General features: G+C 41.6%; 1 protein-coding gene across 1 annotated transcript; it reads right to left on the reverse strand.

Moving 5' to 3' along the window:
- Positions 1-2705: 2705 nt before the first annotated feature.
- LOC311151948 (serine/threonine-protein phosphatase 4 regulatory subunit 3B-like) lies at positions 2706-10413 on the reverse strand (the record flags this gene model as incomplete). Its single annotated transcript, XM_084202660.1, is given in 10 exon segments — positions 2706-2789; positions 3360-3534; positions 3988-4127; positions 4588-4757; positions 5433-5591; positions 6052-6154; positions 6800-6931; positions 8345-8422; positions 9665-10221; positions 10224-10413. Coding segments are annotated over 10 exon segments (1788 nt in total).
- Between the last annotated feature and the right edge of the window lie 13427 nt (positions 10414-23840).

A 23840-nucleotide genomic window follows, 5' to 3' on the forward strand; every position in this document is an offset into this window, starting at 1 on the left:
TTTGTCCACTTATACATCGAACCTTTAGAGATAAAACCACCCAGAGTTTTGCTGCTTTCTGGAGACAAGAAATGCAACCAGTGTAAGGGTTGCACATTAATTTTGTTTAGAGAAATGTTGATCCTTTTGCACTTCTCTAGTTTGGAATAGGACAGTCACCAACATGAGCTATACTGAATAGCCACAAAGAAGTGTTTGTAACCTGGTTTACTTTCCATGCAGAGAGATTTACCTAACTTCTGTAACTTCTAGCAGAGAGAAATCTTCTTAAATAGACAGATAATTCAGAGAAGCACTTTGAACTCATGATTTCATATCTCCTGCATTCTCTCTTAGTGAAGTCTAAATTTCCCTGTATGTGTGGCAGGGGAGGTGATATCTGTTCACACACTTTTGAAGTAAACAACTCAAATATTTTAAAGTCGAGAGTACCCTTAAAAAGCCAGCCTTCGTCAAGAGCCATCATATATTTATTCTAGTTTGGTCAGTTTTGGTTGGGTTTGGTTTTGTTGGGGTTTTTTTAATATAAATTTATTTTCAGCCTAAAATGTCTCCACTTAACTAAATTTTATCCATTTTCAATTTACCTAATTTTGCACTTCACTCCTGCCCCGCAGCACTCCATCTCATTTCAGGGATAATCTTACCTGATTTCTTTATCCCTTCTCTCCAGACACAGTAATAATCAGCTCTGAGAAGTCAAGAGGGCAGCTCCTCACAGAAACCTTAAGAATAAAAGATTTTAAAATTGTATAACAAACTATTCTAGATATAATAATGAAATTTCCCCTTGAGCTATAAGGTTTGGGAGCTGAACATTTCTTTTATACTTTTGAATAAAAAATGAGTTTCTGTTACAGGTTTCTAAAGAAAGTGCTCTGACAAATATGCTACAGATTTCTGCTGAAGTGATTTTGGTTGTCAGTGCATCTCATTGCTTCTTATTTTCTTTTCTCATTTCATACCCAGCCAAGATGACCAAAGTATAAAATCTTAAAGTAAGTTTTCTCAAACACATGGCCTTAGCATGTGGTTCAGATAGACCCAGAATGTTTTTGGAAAACCCCATTTTCCTCATGAAATGTCACATTAATGGGGATTGCTGCAGCTTAATGGGAATAAATGCTACATCTGTGATAACAAATAACTTAACCAATGAACGGCTAAAATGCTTTTTAGGTCCTAATCTGTGACCTACTGTTTAGGCTCCCATCAATCTCAGGGATTTTTTTTCCCCACGGCTGAATGGAAAAAGCCATTTTTCTATTGAAAAGTCTAATTATACATAAGTAAAAAATTTTCTCTGTTCTTTGTTTCCTCTTTGGGAGTTTTCAAATGATGAAATCCTTCCTCTCTATCCCTCAGCCAAGGGAACAGAAGTGACATTATGCTGATACATATTAGAAGAACAAGGCACTTGGAAGGGTGGGTGCTGCCATCACCTGCCAAGTTGCCTCCCATGGAAAAGCCAGGTCAGTGGGAGGGTTGGAAGCACAAGACAGGAAGACAGTGCACTGCTGGACAAGCTCAAGCTGGCGTCACCCTGATTCAGGGTGTCTTTCAGTTCAAAGGCAAAGTAGTTGGAAGGAAACAACTTGGTTTTGAGAAGCTCATCACAGACCCCAATAAAAGATGGATGTTTTGAGAATAAATTGCATTATCAATAATCAAAAGGATTTGCTTTCTAATTTTAGGCTTAGTTTTACAGAACTTCCAGACAAGCAGCTCAGCACTTTGTATATCAGTATTTCAAATTACATGGACATTGACTTCCCAGAAAGTCAATGCTGGAAACTCACTGATGTGTTCAGCAGCAGGGCTGCTGAGCATTGCTGCAGTGAAAATTTGTTCAACCACTGGCCTCAGCCTCTTGAGAGCCTGTAGGAAACCAGATACCGTAATCTGCTAAAATAAAGCAACTTTAGGCAAAAATAATTGCTTAAGTTGCAAAGTTTGAGATGTCACCTGCAATTCAGTTTCAAAAGAGTAGAAATCTTTTAAAAACCCTGTTCTGGCTTGGCCCTGACGGATGATTGAAAGTGAAGCCAAGAGTGGAGTTACCCTTTGCACAGGGCATGGCATCACTGACTGCAACAGTAACTCACGGGAAAAGAAGCAAACCCACCCAGTCAGGTTTCATGTAACTTTTTATTAAAATATAACTTACAAATAACACATCTTATGAAACTACAGAGTCTAATATTAATTCCTGAATTCTACAGCTCAGCATTAATATTGCTATATATTTATAAATGGTGTAAAACAAGTACATTGGGATCTTTAATACAAAATAAACTTGTTTGAGGGAACAAACTATTTTATATATCTATTCAGAAAGGAATTTTTTTCCAAACAAGAGCTACAATTAAAACTAGCCACTACCATAAACTAACTACTAACGAAATCTTCAAAACATAGAAATGGCTTCACATTAAACTAATTCATGAGAAATGGACCTAACATATGTTACTATATATTACTACTATATTTTGTAATATTATTTATATTAGTTTTATTATATTCTATTGTATTCTATTGTATTATAAACATATATTACCACTACATTATATTAATATTGTATAATAACATATATTACAAGAGACATCTACGTGATAGACTGTAGCTGGTTCCATATTTTAACATTAAACAGTTGTGGCACTGGAAAACCCATAATAAAAGTTCATATTTTAAAATTTCAGTTTCCTTTAGGAATCCAGATGAGCTCTTTTCTTTGGCTGTGTCTCATCAGCTTCATCATCAGGATAACCAAATGCTTCAAATAGACCTCTCTGTTAATTAGAAAAAGGTTAAAAAATGAAAAAATATACACTGCACATCTGTTTTGCCCCCAAGTCTTAGGAGTGAGCAATAAAATTCTTGCCACAGTTTTCTGTAGCTGCTCAGAAGCTAAGATTCAAATAATGCTCAGCTGTAAAAGGCACAAAAGAGGTATCACTTCCTGCATTTTTTCTGCTTAAAAACACTTATAAATTCCCTGATGGGGAATAGATTCCAAAAAAGGCAATCTTATCTGTATGTCACAGACACAGGGCACCAGCTGGGCAGGGAAGAAAGCCAAGGAGTAACCGTTCAATTATGTAGAAGAGGCAAAATTAACCTGTGCCCACCAGATTAACAACAGACTCCAGTCCCACCTTATCCTCCTTGAACCTTACCCCAAACAAGTCAGGGTTTCACTCTTAGTGAAACTAGTCAGAGATCTGGGTGAATTTGTCCCCAGCTAAGGTACCCTGTACAAGGCTATTGCTGACTATTCCACATTACACCCAGTAAAGCTCCACGAGGCTGCTCTACTGTCCTACGTGAGGACAGGAGCTTCAATAAAAGTTCTCTCCCACCTTGGGGGCTGTCACCACTGTTGTCAGGGTTGTATACGTTGGACAGGAGCCATTGGAGCTTGCTGGTGATGATGGAGCTGCCTTCTCTTCACCTTCACTGAACTGCACAGCTTCATCCACCTGTGAGACTGCTGCTTCTTTGACAAATGTCTCACCAGGCAATATGGAGGAGACACTGCAAGAGACACAGGACAAGTGATTGAAGCTTTACCTGAGGTTTCAGACTCAGACAGGTCATAAATGGCTTCCAAAGCTTTAGAATTAATTGACTTGGAGAAGGCAATCCAGCTCCATCCCTGCTTCCACCTGCACCATAAGCTTCACAAATACCCAGGCAGATGGATAATGAGGCAGACTGAATCCTAACTCAGAAGAACAAAGCAAGATTATGCTCTTCATAAGCTGGGAGTTTTCTGAACAGAACATTTAATCTACTGATCACATCAGCTCTACTCAAAGAAAGGTAAGATGGGGGTTTACTCTAACTCAAGAAGTTTTCAGCAAGAATGAAATCCAACCCCAATCCCAGCCACCTGCTTCTGCTGCTCTATGGGAAATTAAAAACTAACCAGCAGGCCTGCAGAATGGCAGTCACTGGCAGCCTCGTAAGACAGAAACTAGGCCATACCTGTTCAGTTTCTCATTTTGCTGGTATTTTTCTTGCTCATATTTTGTCTTCAGTCCCTGGAATGTGTGAACGCATTTGACAGATTCCAGTGCATCAGAGAAGTTCTCAACTATATGTGCAATAAGGGACTGGATATTCTCCTGAATAAGAACAATACAGGGTTTCAGTCTCAAATGTTCACATGCAGAAATGTATTTGACAGATTCCAGTGCATCAGAGAAGTTCTCAACTATATGTGCAATAAGGGACTGGATATTCTCCTGAATAAGAACAATACAGGGTTTCAGTCTCAAATGTTCACATGCAGAAAGTCAGAAAGTTTTTAACTTTATTTTGGAAAGTAACTGATTCCTTGTCCAGAACCAAAATACTGTTGTCAAGAGCAAACAGGAAGCAATCAGATTTATTCTTAGGAAAAAAGCTGAGACCTAGAAAGAATTATTAAACTTCCCTTAGAAATTATAGACTCAGCAACATCCCAGTTCCATTTGTGACTCTTCCAGCAAAACAGGATGTTTGCTATCTTGGAAAAGTCTGCCTTTTGCCTCTTGACCTGCGAGGTCACGGACATGTTGGTGCTAAGGCTGCTGCTGAACTCACCTTTCGGATGAATTCAAACAGCTCTATTGAGGCAGACATGAGCAGGTTGTACTTATTCCTGTTGTCCAACACAGCATTTACAACTGGTTCAAACAGGTTTCCCAGAGTGATGTAATGGTTATAAAGTTCATCTTTCAGGCCAATTATCCTCCTCATAAAGCGAAGAGCACCTGTGTGAAGAAAGACGTTCAAGCATTCAAAAACCACATGCCAGACTCTCACCTTCTTGCAGAAGAATTGAAAAACCTGGTGTTACCCCAAGAGGAAGATGCACCCCCAAAGTGCAGAAGCAGATTTGTTGACAGGTCACCTTTCTTTCCTTTTTGGGCTTTCCTGGGTATTTGAAGGTCATCAGGAACCATGTATTTCTTTCTCAAGTCCAGCAGCAATGCATTCCAGCATGCATGAAGTTAAACTATTAACTCCCTGCTGTGCTTTTGTCCTGGTTCCCCTCCCAGATCAAACCCTAAGTCTTTAAAGATCCTGGTTCACAGAATTTCATTCACTCTCCACAAGGAGAACCAGATTTAGGACATTATTAAGAAAGGACACAATTTCCACTGAAATGAGGCAAGAAATCTGATTACAAAGGATCCTGTCATGAAGACTTGAAAGGATCCCTGTAGATTTCAAAGGGGACAACAATCCTCTTCCCACAAGAAACTGCACTGGTCTGTGCTTACAGACATCTGCTACCTCATTTTTTCCAAATTACTTAATTGTAGCCTGTAAAACCCAGCAAATGAACAGGAATTCTGAGTTCAAGTGTACATTGGTACTGGTACACCTTCCATGCAGGACACACAAAGCCTTGAAAAAGGAAATCACGACAGTTCCATACTCACACAAGGCAAGAAATTTGTGTTTGGATTTCATCAAGACCAGTGTTCTTCTTAGGAGATCTTTCTTGATAATGAAAATCTTCATGTGATACTTGTGCCGTTCCACACAAAAAGACAACAGCTCCAAAACTGAGGCAAGTATTTCTGCTGTTTGATAATCATCTACAAGAAAAAGTAATGCCATAAGTTATACAAAAAAATAAATAATGTACTGTCAAAGTACACTGAGCTCAGTTGCTATTGCAGTTCCTGACACATTTTTAGTGGACTTTTTGTTTTACTGGATTGCTTTGGGAAGCAGGACATTGGGTCAGAGCAAAAGAACAAACACAACTGTGGCTTTTTTGCCTTTACAGTAAATATTCTTTAAAATTAGACTAGTAAGTCTATGGCATTATTCTCAATATACATGAGGGAAGAGCATCTTTACAAAGTACACCATCAAGCTACGTCAGCATTCACAGCTTCAGGAAAGGGCTATGAAAAGTCCTGCCCCCAGAATCCCTGTCCCTGGAGGAACAGCAGCTTGCAGCAAGTGTATTCCCAGCAGGCATCACAGGTCTATTGCTGTTACCAGGACTGTAAGGTTCTTCAAAGGGAAAAAAAAAAAATATTTCATTACCTATTTCATACCATTCTTCTGATGTATCAGCCAGAAGCGGCGCGGTAAGGACATGAATGTAACGGTTGTAGAAGATATCGAGAAATTGAAATATTTCTAAATTCTAAAACAACAATAACGTCATTAAACACTGGCATTCACATACAACCTTATAAATAAAAAAGTAGTAACAGAAGAAACGGCCTACAAAGAATTCTACTGAGTTCTTTGGATCTGCAGCACTGTCTTCACACAAGATCAATTTCTTTATTTTGGGACAAACTTTTGTTTCTTGTGTCTCCAAACAACCTAGCTATCACTAAAAGAATTCCCAGCATGGATGCAAATATATACTGGAAAAAACATCAGTGACTCAAAGTGCTTGACAAAATGTCCTTAAACCATTCTGAAGTGCACGTAATTTTGCCCTGAAGAACCTGTAAACCATTTTGCAGGTATTCTGGTACATAACAATGTATTAAAATCTTTCAGGATTTATCATCCAGAGGAGAGAGCTATGGTCAGACAGTGCTATGGCACTGACACGTGGGATTGTGTGGTTTAATACTGGCTTGATGCCCCAGACACATACCTTTCATCAGCAAAATTAGCTTGTCTTTTGCTTATTTAAAGTTGCTATCTGACCACACTCCACTCAATGAGAAAAACTCTATAATTTTTTTCCTCTGCCCACAATACCAGCAATAGATAATATCAGGCTTTTAAGTTTACCAAGACAGTATCATTTCTGCTATTAATGTTCTCTTACACTAGCTATGGCCAGCATTTTTTCTGGATCGATCAGAGCACACAAAATCTCCATTAACTGATTATCTCCTCCAAATTCAGGGTTTGGACTACAGATTATCTGCTCAATGACCTCAGTGATGAGTTGAGTATCCTGCAAAAAAAAAACCCAAAGAAAGAAATCACAAAATAATTACTCACAAGAATAGAATGAGTTCCCCACTTTCTGCAATTTTTAAAAAATAAAATTAAAACACAGAAATTTCGGTTTTATTTTGCTGGTTATTTTTCTGTTTGCCCTAGAACAGGTATATTCAACAAAGTCCAAATCACTTTTACTTACATTCTCACTCTGCTGGGCCTCTTGCATTACAAATTGTTGAACAGTGGCAGGACTAAATTCTACTAGATAAAACAATATATCCTTAGCAGCAGATCTAACTTGCAGATCATCCACTCCCTCACAAAAAAAAAAAGAAAAAAAGAAAAAAAATTAATTTGTTAGAGTAAATAAAGTTTGGTATTTATTATCACCTGAAGCTGCAAAGAGGAGGCAGTTTAAAAACTGGAGAACATTTCATTACAAAAATTTTCATGAGAAACACGATCATATGGTTACAGAAAAAAACCAAGGAACCAGGCAAACCTTTCCCTCCTATTTTCCTCCTTTAGAAAGGACACAAGGTTTTCTGTGTATTTGAGAGCCCTAACTTAGGGTAGAAACATTCACAACATCCTACTTGCTTCAATATCTAACTTTATTGATATTCTATGCCTGCTATCCACAATTTATTAATTTTATACTAAAGGACCAACTGTACAAATCAGTGTACCACAGTTTCTGTGCCCATTTACAGGCAACAAGAATCCAGAACTTTCTTTGAGGGATGTGATTTTCTCTGATAAAAAAAAAAAAAAAACAACAATCAAGCTTCCACATGAAAAAGTCTTTTTCACCTTTTGACGACCTTGTCACAGGTAGTCATGGCCCTCAGACTTCTTCATCATGAAGTGTGAAAAGTAAAATTAGTAAGAGCAGTGAAGCCAGGCTACTCCAGAGCAGAACTGTGGGCAGCTTCTGGATCCTGGACATTACCAGAAACCTCCACTCTCAGCAGAGCAAAACTCTCCAATCAGATTTACAAAAAGGTGCTCAGCAGATAAAAAAAAAAAAGGCTATATGGCTGTGGGCTTTTCTCACTTTTCTTGTTTTATTAAAACCAGTTCTAAGTTTTCACTTACCATTAACATTTTAAGAATTGGAAGAAATCCCAACTTTGCCAAAGTTTGACGAAATCCATCTCTTTTGTCAGGTGATGTGAAAGAAAAGGCACAGAATTCCTTGAAAAACTTCATCTGGTGCATAAGAAAAAAAAAAAAGGCTTGTGTATTTGAGTCAGACACCTGAAAGGAGGAAACAGTTACAATTTGTACTGGGGGCTGGGGGCTGTACTGCCTGATTCTCCAGAAGTACTTCTAAGACTGCAGAACTCTAAGGACAGTTTCACTTTCTACTTCATCCCTCTCATTTAAAACCTTTGGGGAAGCACCAGGACTGCTGACTTACCAATTCACATTGTTGCTCACCAGCAGTAGCTTCATTTGTTAATTGTGCAAAAACTTCAGGCAAAAATTGCTCATCTTTCTGTGGAGCATGCAAAAAGAACACAAATTACACAGTGACTTCTGGAAAGTGAAAATATGATCTTTCTAGGATCCCACACCGTACAAAGTCAAACTTTCCACACTGCCATAATTTTTTATCACAAAGAAGGCAAATGCTAGAGTACACATCCAGCAGGATAATTTCCTGCACTTTCAGCACTCCTCCTGTGCAGCTGAAGCATCTCCAGGACACCAGAGCCACAGGTGAAACTGGGCACAGGGGATGATTGCTAAATTCCTCTCTACAGTGTGACATTTCCTTTCCTTCTCTGCCGTGCCACCCCTATGCTTTGCAGTTCTGCCAAAGCCCACAGACTCCATGTGGGATTTGCTACACCCACACACACATCAAAAGGACAGAGAAGGACAGTCCTAATTTGTTTTAGACTCCCTCACAGCACTTTGCACATCAGCTTCTAGGGAAGCAACTGGTACACTTCTGATGTAAAAAGTGTTAACCAAGAGAAAACTGGCCGCACTGTACCTGCACTATCCATACTACACTGTGAACATCCCAAGGGGATCGGTTTCCCTCTTTTGGATCTGCAGCATGGCAAAGCACCTTTTCAGTCCATGTCTGTGAGGAAGACTATTAACAGATTGCAATTTGGCTGCAGCCACATTCTCCTGAATCTTACTTGCGGTAAAACCATCTCTCCCACATGCAGGCACTCTGCTTTGCTAAGATGGGAAACTTTTGTGACTATTATTTGCTTTTCAGATTCACGTCCTCTACTGGTATAAGATATTTAAGGATTTATAGGACAACATTATACTTCATATTAAGCATTTAATTCTTTACACTCCAAGAAACCCAGGAATGTCATAATCTCTCAAGTGTTTTGGCACTTTCTGCCGTATCTGTCCACCCATTTCTCTGCACCCCTTTAGATGGAAAACAGTGTAATAAATGTCCCTGGAATGAAATACTGGAAGTTGCATGTTCCTTAAATACTTATACAAAACCAGCTCCAAAGTTTTTTTTGGCAATCAAAGAGAAGAACTTTATTTTGTTACAGTCAATAAAAAGTATTAAGATATTCACCTGAAATTTATCATTTTGAAAATACAAAAGATCCAAGGTATCAGAAAGAAGGGAAAGCATTCAAAACATTGTGCTTGTGATTAACTTACACAGTGTTCACCAGCTTTAAACCATTTCCAAACTACAGCCAGAGGGATCTCTACAGATCCCATCTAAGCCACATTAAAAAACACTTACCTGCAATGCCTGTAAAATCTCCTCTTTGCTGGAGCTGATGAAGGAATTGAGGTTAGAAAGAAAACCTGCTTCAAAATCTGATGGATTAGGCATGATGATGGTGTGAATGTACTGTGCCCTAGACGTCTGGCGGATTTTTTGCCTGAGTTCAGGGTTTCTGATAGGAATAGCCTCCTGAAGCTTTGCTGCTTTGGTCAAGAATTCCCTGTGCGATCCTGGCTGAGCCGAACAGGGATCATATTCAAGGCATCCAACAACACCCGAAATACACTCATCAGAAAACATCACCTCAAACAGAATGGCTTTGTCTAGGTACAAAATTCCTCTCACAATGTCAAACAGAAGATGCAAGCCTTCAGTGTTCTTTTCACTCTCACAGACTTGGAAAAGCTGTAGCAGCTTTGGAATATAGCCTTCGTTCTTCAAGGCCAGTGCTAGCTTTTGCTTACGGATGCGTGAGAGGCGAACAGAAGTCACTAGGTCTGCAATCTCTCCAAGTCTGTGGAGTTCACAGGTGGGAAGGTCTATCAAATTACTAAGTCTACCCATTTCTTTAGGTATTCCTCTTCTGACTCAAGAAGATCCTGGGTCTCTTCCAGAGAATGACACCAATACCCAAAGTAGACAAGAGGGAAGCAAGACAGGAGTGCACTCTGCACTGTCCTCCTGATGCTCTGCCCCTCCAACTGCCTCAGGTGTTCTTCAGTCATTGTGATGTCACCTGGATTGGAGCCTGCTGATTGGTCCATCCCTCTAACTCCCAGACTCCAGAATGTTGGGCTCATGACTGTCCAGGGTCATGGTAAGTGACCGATGGCTGTTGTCTGTTGTTGACCTTTTAGAACTTCTAGAGCCCTTCTAGAGCTCTGCCCCTCCAACTGCCTCAGGTGTTCTTCAGTCATTGTGATGTCACCTGGATTGGAGCCTGCTGATTGGTCCATCCCTCTAACTCCCAGACTCCAGAATGTTGGGCTCATGACTGTCCAGGGTCATGGTAAGTGACCGATGGCTGTTGTCTGTTGTTGACCTTTTAGAACTTCTAGAGCCCTTTCCAGTACCTGCTGGGGGCCTGTAAGAAGGCTGGAGAGGGCCTCTTTCCAAGGGCACACAGGGAAGAGGGGGAATAGCTTTAAGCTGTTTCTATTGGATATTAGGAAGAAATGCTGGACAGTAAGAGTGGTGAGGCATTGGCACAGGTTGCCCAGAGAGGTTGTGGCTGCCCCATCCCTGGAAGTGTTGAAGGCCAGGCTTGATGGGGCTTTGAGCTACATGGTCTAGTAGAAGATGTCCCTGCCTATTGCAGGGGAATTGGAACCAGATGAGCTTTTAGGTCCCTTCCAAGCCTACCTATGATCAAATTATCATCATGGAAGCAAGCTGAGACCCTTGCCCAACTGCACTGCAGCTGAGGGCTATGGTCTTTTCAGAAGCAAGAGACTAGGAAGGAGGGAGTTCAGTGTTAAGGAAACTTCTCTGTCCAGCCACCCAAGAGCCACTCTGGAGTCACTCTCACATCACCTCATGTGGGACCAAAGGCTTTCCCAGCTGTATCCTCCACTCTCACAGAGTCAGACTAGGTTTCCTTACCAGCTTAACCCTGGATTTCCCATAGCAGAGTCTCAGATGTCCATATCCTCAAAATAGTTTAATCATGATTCAGTGACTAAATAACAAAATAACAACTCAAGCTGGTGCCTCTAAGGAGGAACCTTGAATAAAGAAACTCCTGTGCTTTTATCCCCTTGCTGTATAAGGTCATGAAGGTCTGGGCTCATAAGCTCTTACTATCCCCTCACTGTATAAGGTCATGAAGGTCTGGGCTCATCAGCTCCGACTGTGTCTCTGAGTCCCCTGGCTGCCCCACAGGTCCCTGTGCCGTTTGTAATGCAAAGGGTAGTTCACGGCCTCTTGCCTTGTGTGAGAACTCAGCGCACCGCTCCCGACATCCAGAGCTACGGAGAGAACCCTTAAAAAGCTCAAAAGCCTTAGAATGTTGCCAAAAGTACCTGGCAGCTCAACTTTGACCCTTCGAGAGATGTACCACCTGTATATAGAGATATGAGAATCACTAGTGTTTAAAAGATGTAGAAATAGTACAATTACAAGTCAAAACGCAGATTTTAAGATTTTAGTACAGGGGGGTTAAGAAAACAAAATAGAGAAAGTTAAAGCCTGCCACATAGCTCTTCTTCCTTCTTCATGTCTTCCATTTTCTGTGTGACATAGATATTTTTGATAAGTTCTTAGTAAAAATACACTTAGTAATAAAAATGATAAATATTAAAGACAAAAGATAAATATAGTTTATGTAGTCTTTGTTATAAAAAAATGCGACCGCCCTGTAGGTGGTCAGAGTGCCTTTAGCTGCCTTGCTGATCAGACCCCAACTAAGCAACAGAAAAACTTTGTAGATAAGAAATAATAAACAACCTTAAAGACCAAACCTGAGAGTCCAGCCTCGTCCTTTAAAGCCCAAAGAGCAAACCCATCTCACCCTTGTCTAAACAGAAACAAATAACAACCAGCCCAAACAGCCTTGGGCTTGGGCTCCTGCCCCCCACAGAACTCAACCTGCATCTTGTACTGCAGCTGCATCCCTAGTTACCTGCAATGTGTTCTTTAACACCTACCTCACCAACATCTGCTGAGAAACTAATACAGCTATCTGTGAGCAACCAAAGGCCCTCCTGGGGCGTGTAGAGGACAACTTCCCGATCCAGGCATTAGATGATCCATCCCTAGAAGTGTTGCAGGCCAGGCTGGATGGGGCTCTGAGCAATTATGACTGGTGAGAAGCATCCCTGCTTATGGCAGAGGGGTTGGAACAGGATGATCTTTAAGGTGCCTTCCCATGAAAGCCTTTCTATGATCCTATGATTTGGAAGTATAAAAAGATAAAAACAGTAATAACTGTATCTCTTACCCCGTGTTGGCTTATTAATAGCAGCTGCTTTTGTCTTTTCAGTAAGTGCAAAGAATAATTCATGTTTGTGCAAGACCTTAGAAATTTCAAATGACATTCTAAGTGTTCTCTTCCTGTCAGTTACTTTAAAGATGCTACCATGTCCCTTCATACCACATTCACTAAGGGCCACACTGGCCCTTCCAGATATAGGACAGATGCTGCAATATAGGGAGACATCAGTGACAATGAAAAATTCCACGAGCCCATCAGGGCTGGAAAGCCTTTTGAAATCAGATGACAATGGGCATGTCCAGTGTTTCACAATTAAGGGCATGTCCCAGCTTTTTCTACCCATGGTGATGCCTTAAAAAACCTCTAAATGAAACAACACCTACTTTCAAGACAATATTAGTATAGGAGGTAATATAAAGCCTGGTGTTTATTGGAGGTCTCCAGGGGCAGATACAGAAAATGTCCACAAAACACACACACACCACCTCCCGTGCTCCCCCCTCCCCGCGCCTTCCTACCCCAGCCCCGGGGAAATGCAGTTTTCTAAGTTTATCAAATTAGCATAATTGACAAAAATCACGAATTAGACATAACTGGTGAGGCAATTTTCCCCAATTTAACCTTTCCCTGATTCCCACCTCCCCTTTTTAGGGCCTAAATGTTCTTGATGAAAATGCATAAATGCATCTCAAAGAGCTGGTTTTTTGACCTTGGTTCCTAGGGAGAGCCAAGATAGGATAGGGCCTTGTAACCCCTGGGGCTTGGAGCTCTGGAATATGTTTTGTCTTTCTGCCCAGACAAAAAGGTAAGGAAAAGCACTGGGACAATGAATACAGTAATGTTATAACCAGGAGAAATTAAGCCAAGATCTCTTAAAAGGCTCAGGTCTGTTTATTGAAAATCAAGACAAACAAAGACAAGACCCCAGGGTAAGGCTGGGGCCTATATGGCAAGTCAGAGTTACAAACTAACAATACTGTGTGCTACACAGAGTGTTTCCGTGGACACCGGTTCTGCAGAAAGACCCAGGTGCTCGGCACCCAGGGGTTTGAAAGTCTCTTGAAGTGACAGGATTGGTGCGCTCTTAATCCACCTGTCGATTAGTCCTTTTCTTGGTTGTTGGTTGGTCCATAAGACAGTGCATTTCTGGACAATCATTCTGGAGTTCTGAGGCTTCATTGGCTGGTAACCCTTCCAATCATATTTCATATTAATGTCATCATCTCATGAGGTAGTTTTCTAGAAAATTCCCTCACCCACATCTCACCACTGCCCCTCTAGTGGGCACACATTCCTATTACAGCACATTTAACTCCATAACTTATTACTCCATAACTTATTACATAAATTAAGTATAAGAATTTATTATATTAATGAGCAATTCATAACCCTACCTACAAAAGCTAACTTTATTTATAACACTAATAGGCTACAAATACATTTGTAAAGAATACAGAGAACACACAAGAAAAAAAAAAAGGCAAAAATCAACTCGGCATCAATGGAAAAGTACATCTGAAATAGGCATGGAATACGTCCCATTGAAAACTACACACAAAATTTTCTGGAGGCCTTTAGGAAACAGGAGACCATATGCAGGAACAAATTGTGATACTTTCTCTGGTCAGAATCACTTTAATAGAGAGTTTTTACTGGAAGATGTTGATTTATTTTTAGTAAAATAATCATGGTAAAAGTCAGTTTTGAGGAATTTCTTGTTTGAGCTTTATGCTATGTATATTTTTTCATAGTTCTGATACTCTGCTTCCTTTTGCCTTTGAAAATACTTTTCTAAAAAAAGAGGAAGCAAGTGTAATAAATAAGAGAGATTAGAATTAAAATGTTTCAAGCCTAGCCACATATTTTTAATTTTCATTTTATGAAAATGCTTAGCTCTGCATTTTCACTTCAATTAAGATGTCATAAACCAGGAAAAATATTTCTACCTACTCCATTAAAACATCCAAAAGTATTTTGTGAAATATGAATTGAAGGACATTTGATCTCCAAAGAACCAGAGGTCTTTTCATTTGTGGAGATGGGGGTGAGGAGGAAGTAATGAAAGCATTTCTTCAAACCGCCAATCCCCCCAAAGCAAAGCATGCCACTAAAACCAAAACAAATTCTGTCATAAATTCCTACTCGGCCTCTCTCCAAGATCTATGGCCTGAAAAACCATGAAATACTTTGATTTTTGTTTATGAAATGCTTCTGAAAACATTTCATGAAAAACATGAATTTGAAATGGAAAATAAAGGACTTTTAAAAAGACTGTCTAAAGCTTACAGGTATTAGCAATGAAGTGACAATTTTGAAACCAAAAATTAGTCAGCTAGGAATAATTCCCACTTTTCAAAATTCTGGTTTTATAAAGATCAGCTTGGCTCTATTCACAGAGGTGGTGGTGTGCAGGCAGCTGCTCTCACAAGGCTGTGGATGATTTTTTGCCTTTAAGTGAGCCACAGAGGAACAAGATTTGCAAGTGTGACAAGCACTTTTCCCACTAGGCTGTTAATCTGACTGGGTAACTCCTCTATGCAGCACTGCAGACCTAAAGACATTCCCACGTTGGTGCATGCATGCAGACTGTGCCTTAGTTCTCCATACATCGCAGGGGCAGAAATAACCACGCTGCACTACAGCATCTTCTTTAGCCTCAAAATGAAGACCAGCACCAGCTCTGAGAGCCAGAGGCAGGACTTGGGGCACAGAAAGTTCCCAGCTTGTGCTGACAGATGCTTTGCTCACTAACTCCTTTAGTAGTTAAAGTTGGATTCAGCTGGGACTGTTGGGGCATGGGGTGTGTGGTACAATTTTCGTTGGTTGGTTTATAATGGGTTTACTTATTTCTTGAGTTTTCATTAAAAACCTAGGCATGTTTCACATTATCAGAGTTGGCTCTTTAGAGTGTCTCAGTCCCACCCTGCCTAGATATCCAGGGTATCCTTCAGTGACAACCTAATCAATATGTCATTCAGATATGCTTAGCAATTAAGGAGCTCAGATGTCTTTGTCAGAACCAGAGGCACACCCTGAATCCCACTGATTGTCAGTGCATTCTGGGACTTCTTAATGGCTTTGCTGTTTTTTAAATCAATTAGGAGCCTGAAGAACAGATATGCTCTGGAAAACAATAAATAAATATGACGGATTTACAATAGAGGCATGTCCAGATGCCCAAGCATTGGCAAAGACAGTTCCCAACAAGGAACAGCCTGGTCATTACCTGCTCCATAGCATCCTGGGGAGATTTTATGATGATACTCTAGTCCCTAATCATCTCCTCTATGCCCAGAAATTGTAGATGTAGTTTCAGGGTGGTTCCAGGGGCAGAGGTTGAGCCTTGGGGCTCAGGTTGAGCAGGCTTTCATCAAAGTCTAACTCCCGGGCATCCATGGTTCCCTGCAGACAGGCAAACTTTGTTGCTTAGCTAGCTTGGTTTTTGTTAGCTTAGGCAAGAAGGTTGTTTTCCTTTCCCTGGCCTTGGAGGCTTCGACAGCAAACCTTCCACAGTTTTTGGGTTTGTTTTTTTTTCCCTGAACTGTTCAGTTTTGTTTTGGTCTGAGATCAGTGAGTCGATGGGAGAAGCAGAGGACTAGCAGGGAGCCAAGGAGCTGCTCCATCTTAGCCCCAGACCTCAGAAAAGCTGAACTCATAAGAGAAACTACATCAAATCCAGCAGCTTAATCTACTGTGAGGAGACCAACATCAGAGATTCACCAGGTTCCTATCTGCTTGGTTTTTCTTCCCTGAGCTTTTGTGAGAACCTTTTGGGTTTTTTCTTCCCTGAGAAGAAGCCAGGTGCCATTTTGTTCCTCCCTACCATATGGTCAGTGTGAAAAATGCATATTTTATGATTGGCTTTTCACAAATATTAAAATGAATATTATATGTGTTGTGTTAGAAAGTAATGCAGTATTAATTCTCTTAAGTAGTATGTTAAAGATAGTTTTGGGTTATAACAAAATGTTAAACTAAAAACTATGCTATGTAAGATATTTTTTTAAAGAAAGGACTCAGCGAGTTCGCAGCCACTGGACACCTAAATACTTCAGAGAAAAAGAATTTATTGTCCTCTTATCAGAAGAAACGAACTTCTTCCTGGCTCAAAGGCGCTGTTAGGATTAGGAGGAAGAAGGTGATGATGACCAGACCGAATCCTTTATTTGAATGGAATTTATGCGTCATGTATGAAGTGTATGAATATGCAACAGGTTATTGTTTTTAAGGGTTAATCCTTTGTTAACGCGTGTCCTTTTCTCCCGGTCCTGTGCTGCCCTGAGAAAAGCACCCGGACGTCCATAACTCTTTGGGTTTTGCCTCATATTGTCCTAATTCAAATTGTACAAATTATTATTACTCTAATTGCATTGTTTTCTTTATAACCATTTTATTACTATTAAACCTTTAAAATTTTAAAAATAAGTGATTGGCGTTTTTCACAGTCAGCTGTTGTTTTTCTCTTTCCCAGGCATTTTGAGGTTTTCTTTTGTTACAGTATGAGTGTGTGTATGGGGAGGTGTTGTTGTTCAGCTTGGTTTTTAGTTCAAGAAAAAAACTATCAGTTATGAAAATGATTCCCTGCAAGGACCTTGATGGCTTCTTTTGGATCTGACATAAACAATCAGTGGCTAGTTTGGAATATTGACACATTATTAATCCACTGAAAAAGTCAGATACACCTTGTGAATACAGATGTAAAGGCGAACAAAGTCTGGGAGGTTCTTTTCTTCTTCCAGCCTTGAACAAGTAACGAGATGCAGCCAGGGCCGGGCCCGCACGGCCCGGCATGGAGGGGCCAGGCCAGGCCGGGCCTCAGCGGCTGCCCGGCATGGTGAGGGGAGGCCATCGGCCACTGAGAGCCGGACCGCCACCCGCCTCTTCCCCAGCAGGGCTGCCAGAAAAATACCCTCTGAAATAAATGGCCCGGAGATCTTTCTCCTTTTGATGCCTTCATTGAAAGCGACCACCTCAAGATGGGGGCACCCGACAGGTCTGCGGTTTCGCCGTCTTCGTCGCTCCCAGGAGTGACTCGGAGGAAGAGGTAAATGCAGCTTTGTCCACTGGGGAACTGAGCTGGTGGGGGGGGGTAGGTCTTCTCCTCACAAGAATAGACCGCAGTATACACCACTTGATCTCCCTTTTCCAGACTGAAATCTCGAGTCCCGGCTCCTACTAACGTTGTCTTAAGTTGTGGTGAGGGGCCATTGAGGTTTTCAGAGTCTCGTCTCTGCCGGTTCCAGACTTCACCAAGATGTCTAGACTCTACTTTGACTTCTAAATTCCAAATTGGCTCGCCGGTTTAGCTTGCGCCTGGTGTAATTTGCTCCTGGCGCATCTTGGCTCCCCACTTAATCTGCATATCAACTCCTGATCCCCTTCCCTCCACCGTCCGAGAAACAGTCCTGTACCTGTCCCAGGCAGGGTGATACCGACGCAGTACAGCGTTAACACCACATTAGCATACCAATCTGTCGGGGTGCCATCTCCCGGGAAACAGCGGGCTATGCCCAGCAGCTGTCCCTGCAGGAAAGGGGCTCGGGGCTGGTCCCTGCCCCCCGTGCTATCCCCGGGGTGCCCCCTCCCCGGCTCAGTTGGACCCGTGCCCCAGGGCGGTCAGCCCGCCGTTCCCGGACGGGCCGGTCCTCACTGACACCGCCCGTGGGGGCTCCCCCGGCCCCGCCGGGACCCGCGCTGGGGAGGGGCCGCTCCCCCGCTCCCGCATCATCCCCGGCCCGGGCGGGACCGCGCCGAAGGTGGGGTCGGGCCCCACCACTCCGGGGCAGCCCAGCAGCTTTGGAGAACAGGTAGTTAAAAGTATAGTGTTAACAGAACATTACAGCATGAAATTATAAACCATCAATAGTTAGGACTCCCACTTGGCAGTTACTGGTTTCAGTTGTGAGCTTTGCAATTAAAAAATTGTTAACCCTTTTTTTGTTCATAACACCATCCACCATGAACAACCCCAGCCACCAGATGCCGAGTCATCTGGCCGAGGGGCTATCCCAGCGCGGCAGGAGATCATGCAGCTGAAATCAGAGGTGGCTCTGCAGCCTGTGCAACCCAGTGGGGGCCAGGCACCTTCCCGGGGAGCCTGCCAGGCTCTGTCCTGGCAGGGCCAGGCCATGCTCTGATGTAGCACTTGCCAAGCCAGGTCTCTTCTCCCTCTAGCATGGCCAGACCGGCCTGTGGCTTGGCTGAAATTCTGCCACTGCTGACTTTCGCCAGGCACTGCCAGAAATATGGAGGAGAAGCCATCAGCCCACAGCTGAAATTGAGCACAACAGAAAACAAAAGACCAGCCATTCAGCCCGACCACCCGTTGCCCTCATGGCCCAGGCCCCCTGAGATTCTGACACAGCCCACCCCTCACCTCCCACCGCCCTGCTCCTCCCAGCGTGGCCTGAAATCTATCACCATAAGTACACTGGCCACCACCTGGTAGGGATGACATGACCATATGCAGGCTCTGGACAAGATATTAACTCTTTAAATGAGACCTGCAGACCTCAATTCTCTTTCAAGTGAGAGAAAATGTCAGAGGGAAGACACATAGAGAAACAACATGAAGAAACCAAGGTCAGTAAAGAAGGAGTCAAGTCCCATATGGAAGGAGAATGAGGAGTTTTAGACTGAAATTCTTTTGGTAAGGCCATGGTGATGGACTGTGATACACTAGAGTCTCCCTTTAATTCATAAAAAAACCCATGGGGGATGGAGTATTCAAAGTGTAGACATGAGCAAAGGCATCTGTCCTGAAGCAAGCAAATGCTGAAGCATCGGTGATCCCATGAGAAGTTTGAACAGAGAGAGAAATAAGAGTGAAGATCCTTTGCCCACAGGGAAATAAAAAAATCTCTCTTCCCAGAGATTAAGATGATCTCAGAGATCGATGAAGAAAACCTTTGGTTTTGAACAGCTCCTCCTTAAAATAGTACTCCATAAGTTTGGCATGGCCTATGAATGCAGCTGTGGGAAGGCTGCATGAGATGGGAGGGGGACTTCACAATTGCAGATTTTCGGGTGGCTGCTATTTGTGGAAATTAAAAGTCACAAAAGAACTTTTTCTTGTGGAGCAGTCTTCATGTCATGGCAAAAGAGACTCCTCTCCCTAAGAAACTGAAGAAAGACTATTTTAGACATAGTAAACAAACTGAAAATCCCAGGTTTTGTCTCTTTATATTGTCAGTGGGAAAGAAAAGAAGGTGTGGGGGGGAGGAGAAGTCTCATACATGTTTATGCTGATTTCTTATAATTTTTCTTTTCATTCTGTTAATAAAGTTTTCTTTATACCCTTCAAAGTTTGAGCCTGCTTTGCCTTCCTCTTAATCCTTTCTCACAGCAGGAAATGAGTAATTCTAGTGGGTGCACTGATGATTTGGCCAGTACTGAACGCACCACAGGAGGGCAAGGTCTCACAATTCAATATCCGGCATTTTTTCACAATTTTTTTCCCATGTCATGTTGGCACTCTGTTTGTCAATAAACGGTTGGGTTTTTTTCACTTTCATCCACTAGTGTTGATCTGCTTAGTACAATGGAGACATTAGTTTGGCAAACTGCAACCCCTCCTTTTTTGGGGGGGGCTTTTTGGTTTTTTTTTTTTTTGCCAGCATTTAACCCTTAAAACACTGTTTAAATCCACATCACCACAACCCAGAGTGGAGATGAGAGAGATATGCATTCCTGGGCTATATAGGTTTTATATACCTCCAGGAATTTGGAGTCTCTGTCTGCAATTCACGCAAAGTGGAGGAGCTACAGACTTAGCAGCAGTCCATAGGAAATGCTAACTGTGGAGATGCATTAGAAAACAGCCCTCCTTCTCAAGAAGGAGAGCTTGAGACCTGACCTCAGTGCCCGGATCTCTGGAAAAGGCAGAAAGGTCAGAACGAGGAAGACTTCATGTACTTCCTCCTTTTGGGACCCCTCCCCATTAAAAAGACCACTGACCCATTTCAAGGAACAAACTACGCATGCTTAATAGCTTTTGAACTAATTACCATCCAAAGCGGGGAATGGGATCTACCAAAGTTATGAATATGCATTTGTATTTTGGGTCTTCAATATTTGTAAAGATAAAAGGACTCTGTAATCACCTGTAAATTGCAATGTGTATTTGGGAACTATCCCACACGATGCCCAGCATTGCAATAAACATAAACTTTCTAACTTTAAACTTAGAGAGTTTTTGTCTGTCACAGCTGGATATTGGTACTAGATCAATATCCATATTTTTAATAAATCAGAGTTAATATAAAGTTCCAATGTTAGTTGAATGTTCTATAGTTATGCAAATCCCCCTTAGTTGTTTGTTGAATATTCTGTAGTTGTATTGTTTGTTTGTTACATGTTTTCCTTGTTAGATGTTTTGCTTGTTTGTTAGATGTTTTGTAGTTACGTGAATTCCCCTTGCCATTGGGTATTGCCCCTGTTGCTCCCACTGTTATCTAAAATGGAGAACCACCCAAGACCATAAAGAAGAAGATTATGTCATCTAATAAGCAAATATGAAACTCCCATAAGACTTAGCAGAAAAGGTTACGTAGCAAAAACCCCTAGAATAACAAATCACCATGCAAAAAAAGAATTAAACTAACACCTTGGACCAGAGAAAACATAAGACAATATTAAGACCCTGGTCAGAACTTTTCACCTTCCTCACTCTAACCAGAGCAAGCCAAGAGGACTATAAAGACTATGAACCTGAAACCAACAGGCATCTACTCAGAGACTCTTGTGAGAAGACCCAGCTCCACTGGACAGAGCTGACATCCTCCTTCACGCCTTCTTGATAGCAGCAGTGGTGCGCAAACACCCCCCATGGGTCCCCTACATAGACTGTTTCCAATAAAGCTGAAATCCCTGCAGCTTCAACTAGAACTGGTCACTTGCCATTCATAACAGTCGTGGGGATTTGTCCAGGATAGGCCACACCCAAAGAACACACTGATACAAACAACACAGATATTTGCCACTAAAAAAAAAAGTTAGACTCAGCTTTAGCTGAGCAGAGGATACTCTAGCTATTCAGTGGATAAGTACTAATGTGATTTATTTCTTGATCCTCTGTAGCTAGGTATCAAGCAGGGCTGGTCTGTCTTCTGCTAGGGTAGAGAAGTAAAAAATACAAACTGAGTACCCTCAATAGTTTCAAAGGCAAATTATAGGGAAGGCATGAAAGAGCTTTACACATCCAGTAAGTATATACTCATTGTGTGCTTATAAGTCAGAAATAGATTTTTTTCTAATTGAAATATTTTAAATGTGTTTTAAAACCAAAATTGTTTAATATCTCAAAGGGAAAGAAATGCAAGACCACACAATGCACAATTGTTTTCTTACTGTTAAATGAACTGCTTCCCCAGCAATGCTCAAGGGTTTTTGCTGCATAAGATCTGTGGGAAGTAGAGCAATGGCATTTATTTGGTGAAGAGAGATTAAGGACATTATGCAGGAGACAAGGAGATATAGGGCCCTTATTGCAAGAGCTGCAAATGCCCTGATGTTGTGGTGTGTGTTTTTGATTGTAATTCGGTCCTAGTAGTCAGTTTTATAACCCTCCTCCATTTTGTATTGTTATAGCATCTTTTATAACCAATGGGTTGTTCCTCTCCCCCGTGTAGTTGGTTTTGCCCTAGTCATCCATCGCTGGAAAGCCCTGCCCTTTTGTTCCTGTTCCTCCTCCCATTGAATGTCAGTCCCTCCCTAGCCTGCCCCTTTCTCTAGAAACTTCTCTATAAATTTTGTACCTTTGAAACCCCATTGGTTTGTTTAAGTGGTTCTCCTCCCCTGTAGTCCCCTATTGGTTTAAACATTGTATTCCCCACCTTGTGTTCCATCCCCAGTTTCTCCCAATTGGCTAAAGATTGTATCCGCCCCTGGGACCTCCCCTGTTTATAAGTTGGTGTATGCCTTTGATTCGATGTCTTTCTGTCCCTGATCCTCCAGGGTATAAACAGCTTTGGAAAACATGCAGAAGACCTCTCCCTGTTTCTTGTCCCCACCCTCAGCGCAGTCCCCACCCCAATGCAGTCCACCTGTGCCATAGAGCAGCTGTACCCTACAGCGGCACCTTGGATTTGACAGCTTTCTGGGGGATGCCCACTCTCGCTGATGGTGTCAGGAGCTAGTTGAGCAGAAGAAATCCAGCACTGCAGTGCTCTGAGGCCTGTGTGATCTGCCAGACTGGACTGAGCACAAAATGGACCTGACTAACCCTTGTTGACCTTGCAAGATATCCATCACAGAAACAGAGATGTTCAGCAGTTTTTGCTGTTAAAGCAAAGGAGTTTGCTTTGTTCTAGGCCCTCTTAACGTAATTAACAGAGGGTTTGCAGAGTTTAGACATATCACCCTGAGGGCATGAGGAAAGCAGAAAAGAGCCCCTAAGCTGCCTTCAAATATCATTAGTATGATTTCATTAGATATTCTTATATGTTATCATTAGCAGTAGTACTGTAGTGGTATAATTATTACAATTAAACTTTTTTATGCAGAATAAGAAACTCCAGAAACCCACACATTCCAGCCTCAAAACATCCCTTTCATGCCCTTCTTTTTAGTCATCATGATCTGAGACCTGTATTAAATTCTAGCTACAAGCATTTCTGCACTGAAATCCTTATTGATTAAATCTGTTGGATCTAAAGTTTCTTCCTCTGCATTTTTGCAAAATTATAATGAAACAGAGTTAACAGAAATAGATACAGGAAGGAAATGTTGGGGTGGATACCATTAAGGTGCATTCAGGCAGAAAACCCTCTCACTCCAGTCTAGTGAAATTTCTAGCACAAAAACCTGTGGCAAGGCTGGATAAGACCAGTAAAGCTCATTATTTTGTATTAAGCCATAGTACAATGAAATTTACTTTCTTGCAAAAACTGAGCATGTCAAGATTCTGAACTGGGGCAGAAAAATGGATGAAAGTTACTGATATACTAGAAAGTAAAGTTAAGGAATGTGTACGTTGCCAGAAATATGTAGTTATCAATTTTGCCACCAGCCTCAATGACAGTGGTTAAAAGCTTTCCTGGGTCTGCTGGGGAAGAGGTTGGAATTTAAAAAAAAAATTCAGTCTTGAAGCACCACAGTGTGTTACAGTCAAATGGCAGAATAGCCTTTGAATATTAAACAGATTGAGAAGTTTTAAAGGTGGCATTTTTGGACAACCTGCATGTCACACTTTCTGCCTTTTGTATTTGAGTGGCACCTAGGAGCCGACTGAGAATGAAAATGCTTTAGTTTTACAATAAT

Source organism: Fringilla coelebs (assembly GCF_963513975.1).
Source record: "Fringilla coelebs genome assembly, chromosome: 3".
NCBI lineage: Eukaryota > Metazoa > Chordata > Aves > Passeriformes > Fringillidae > Fringilla > Fringilla coelebs.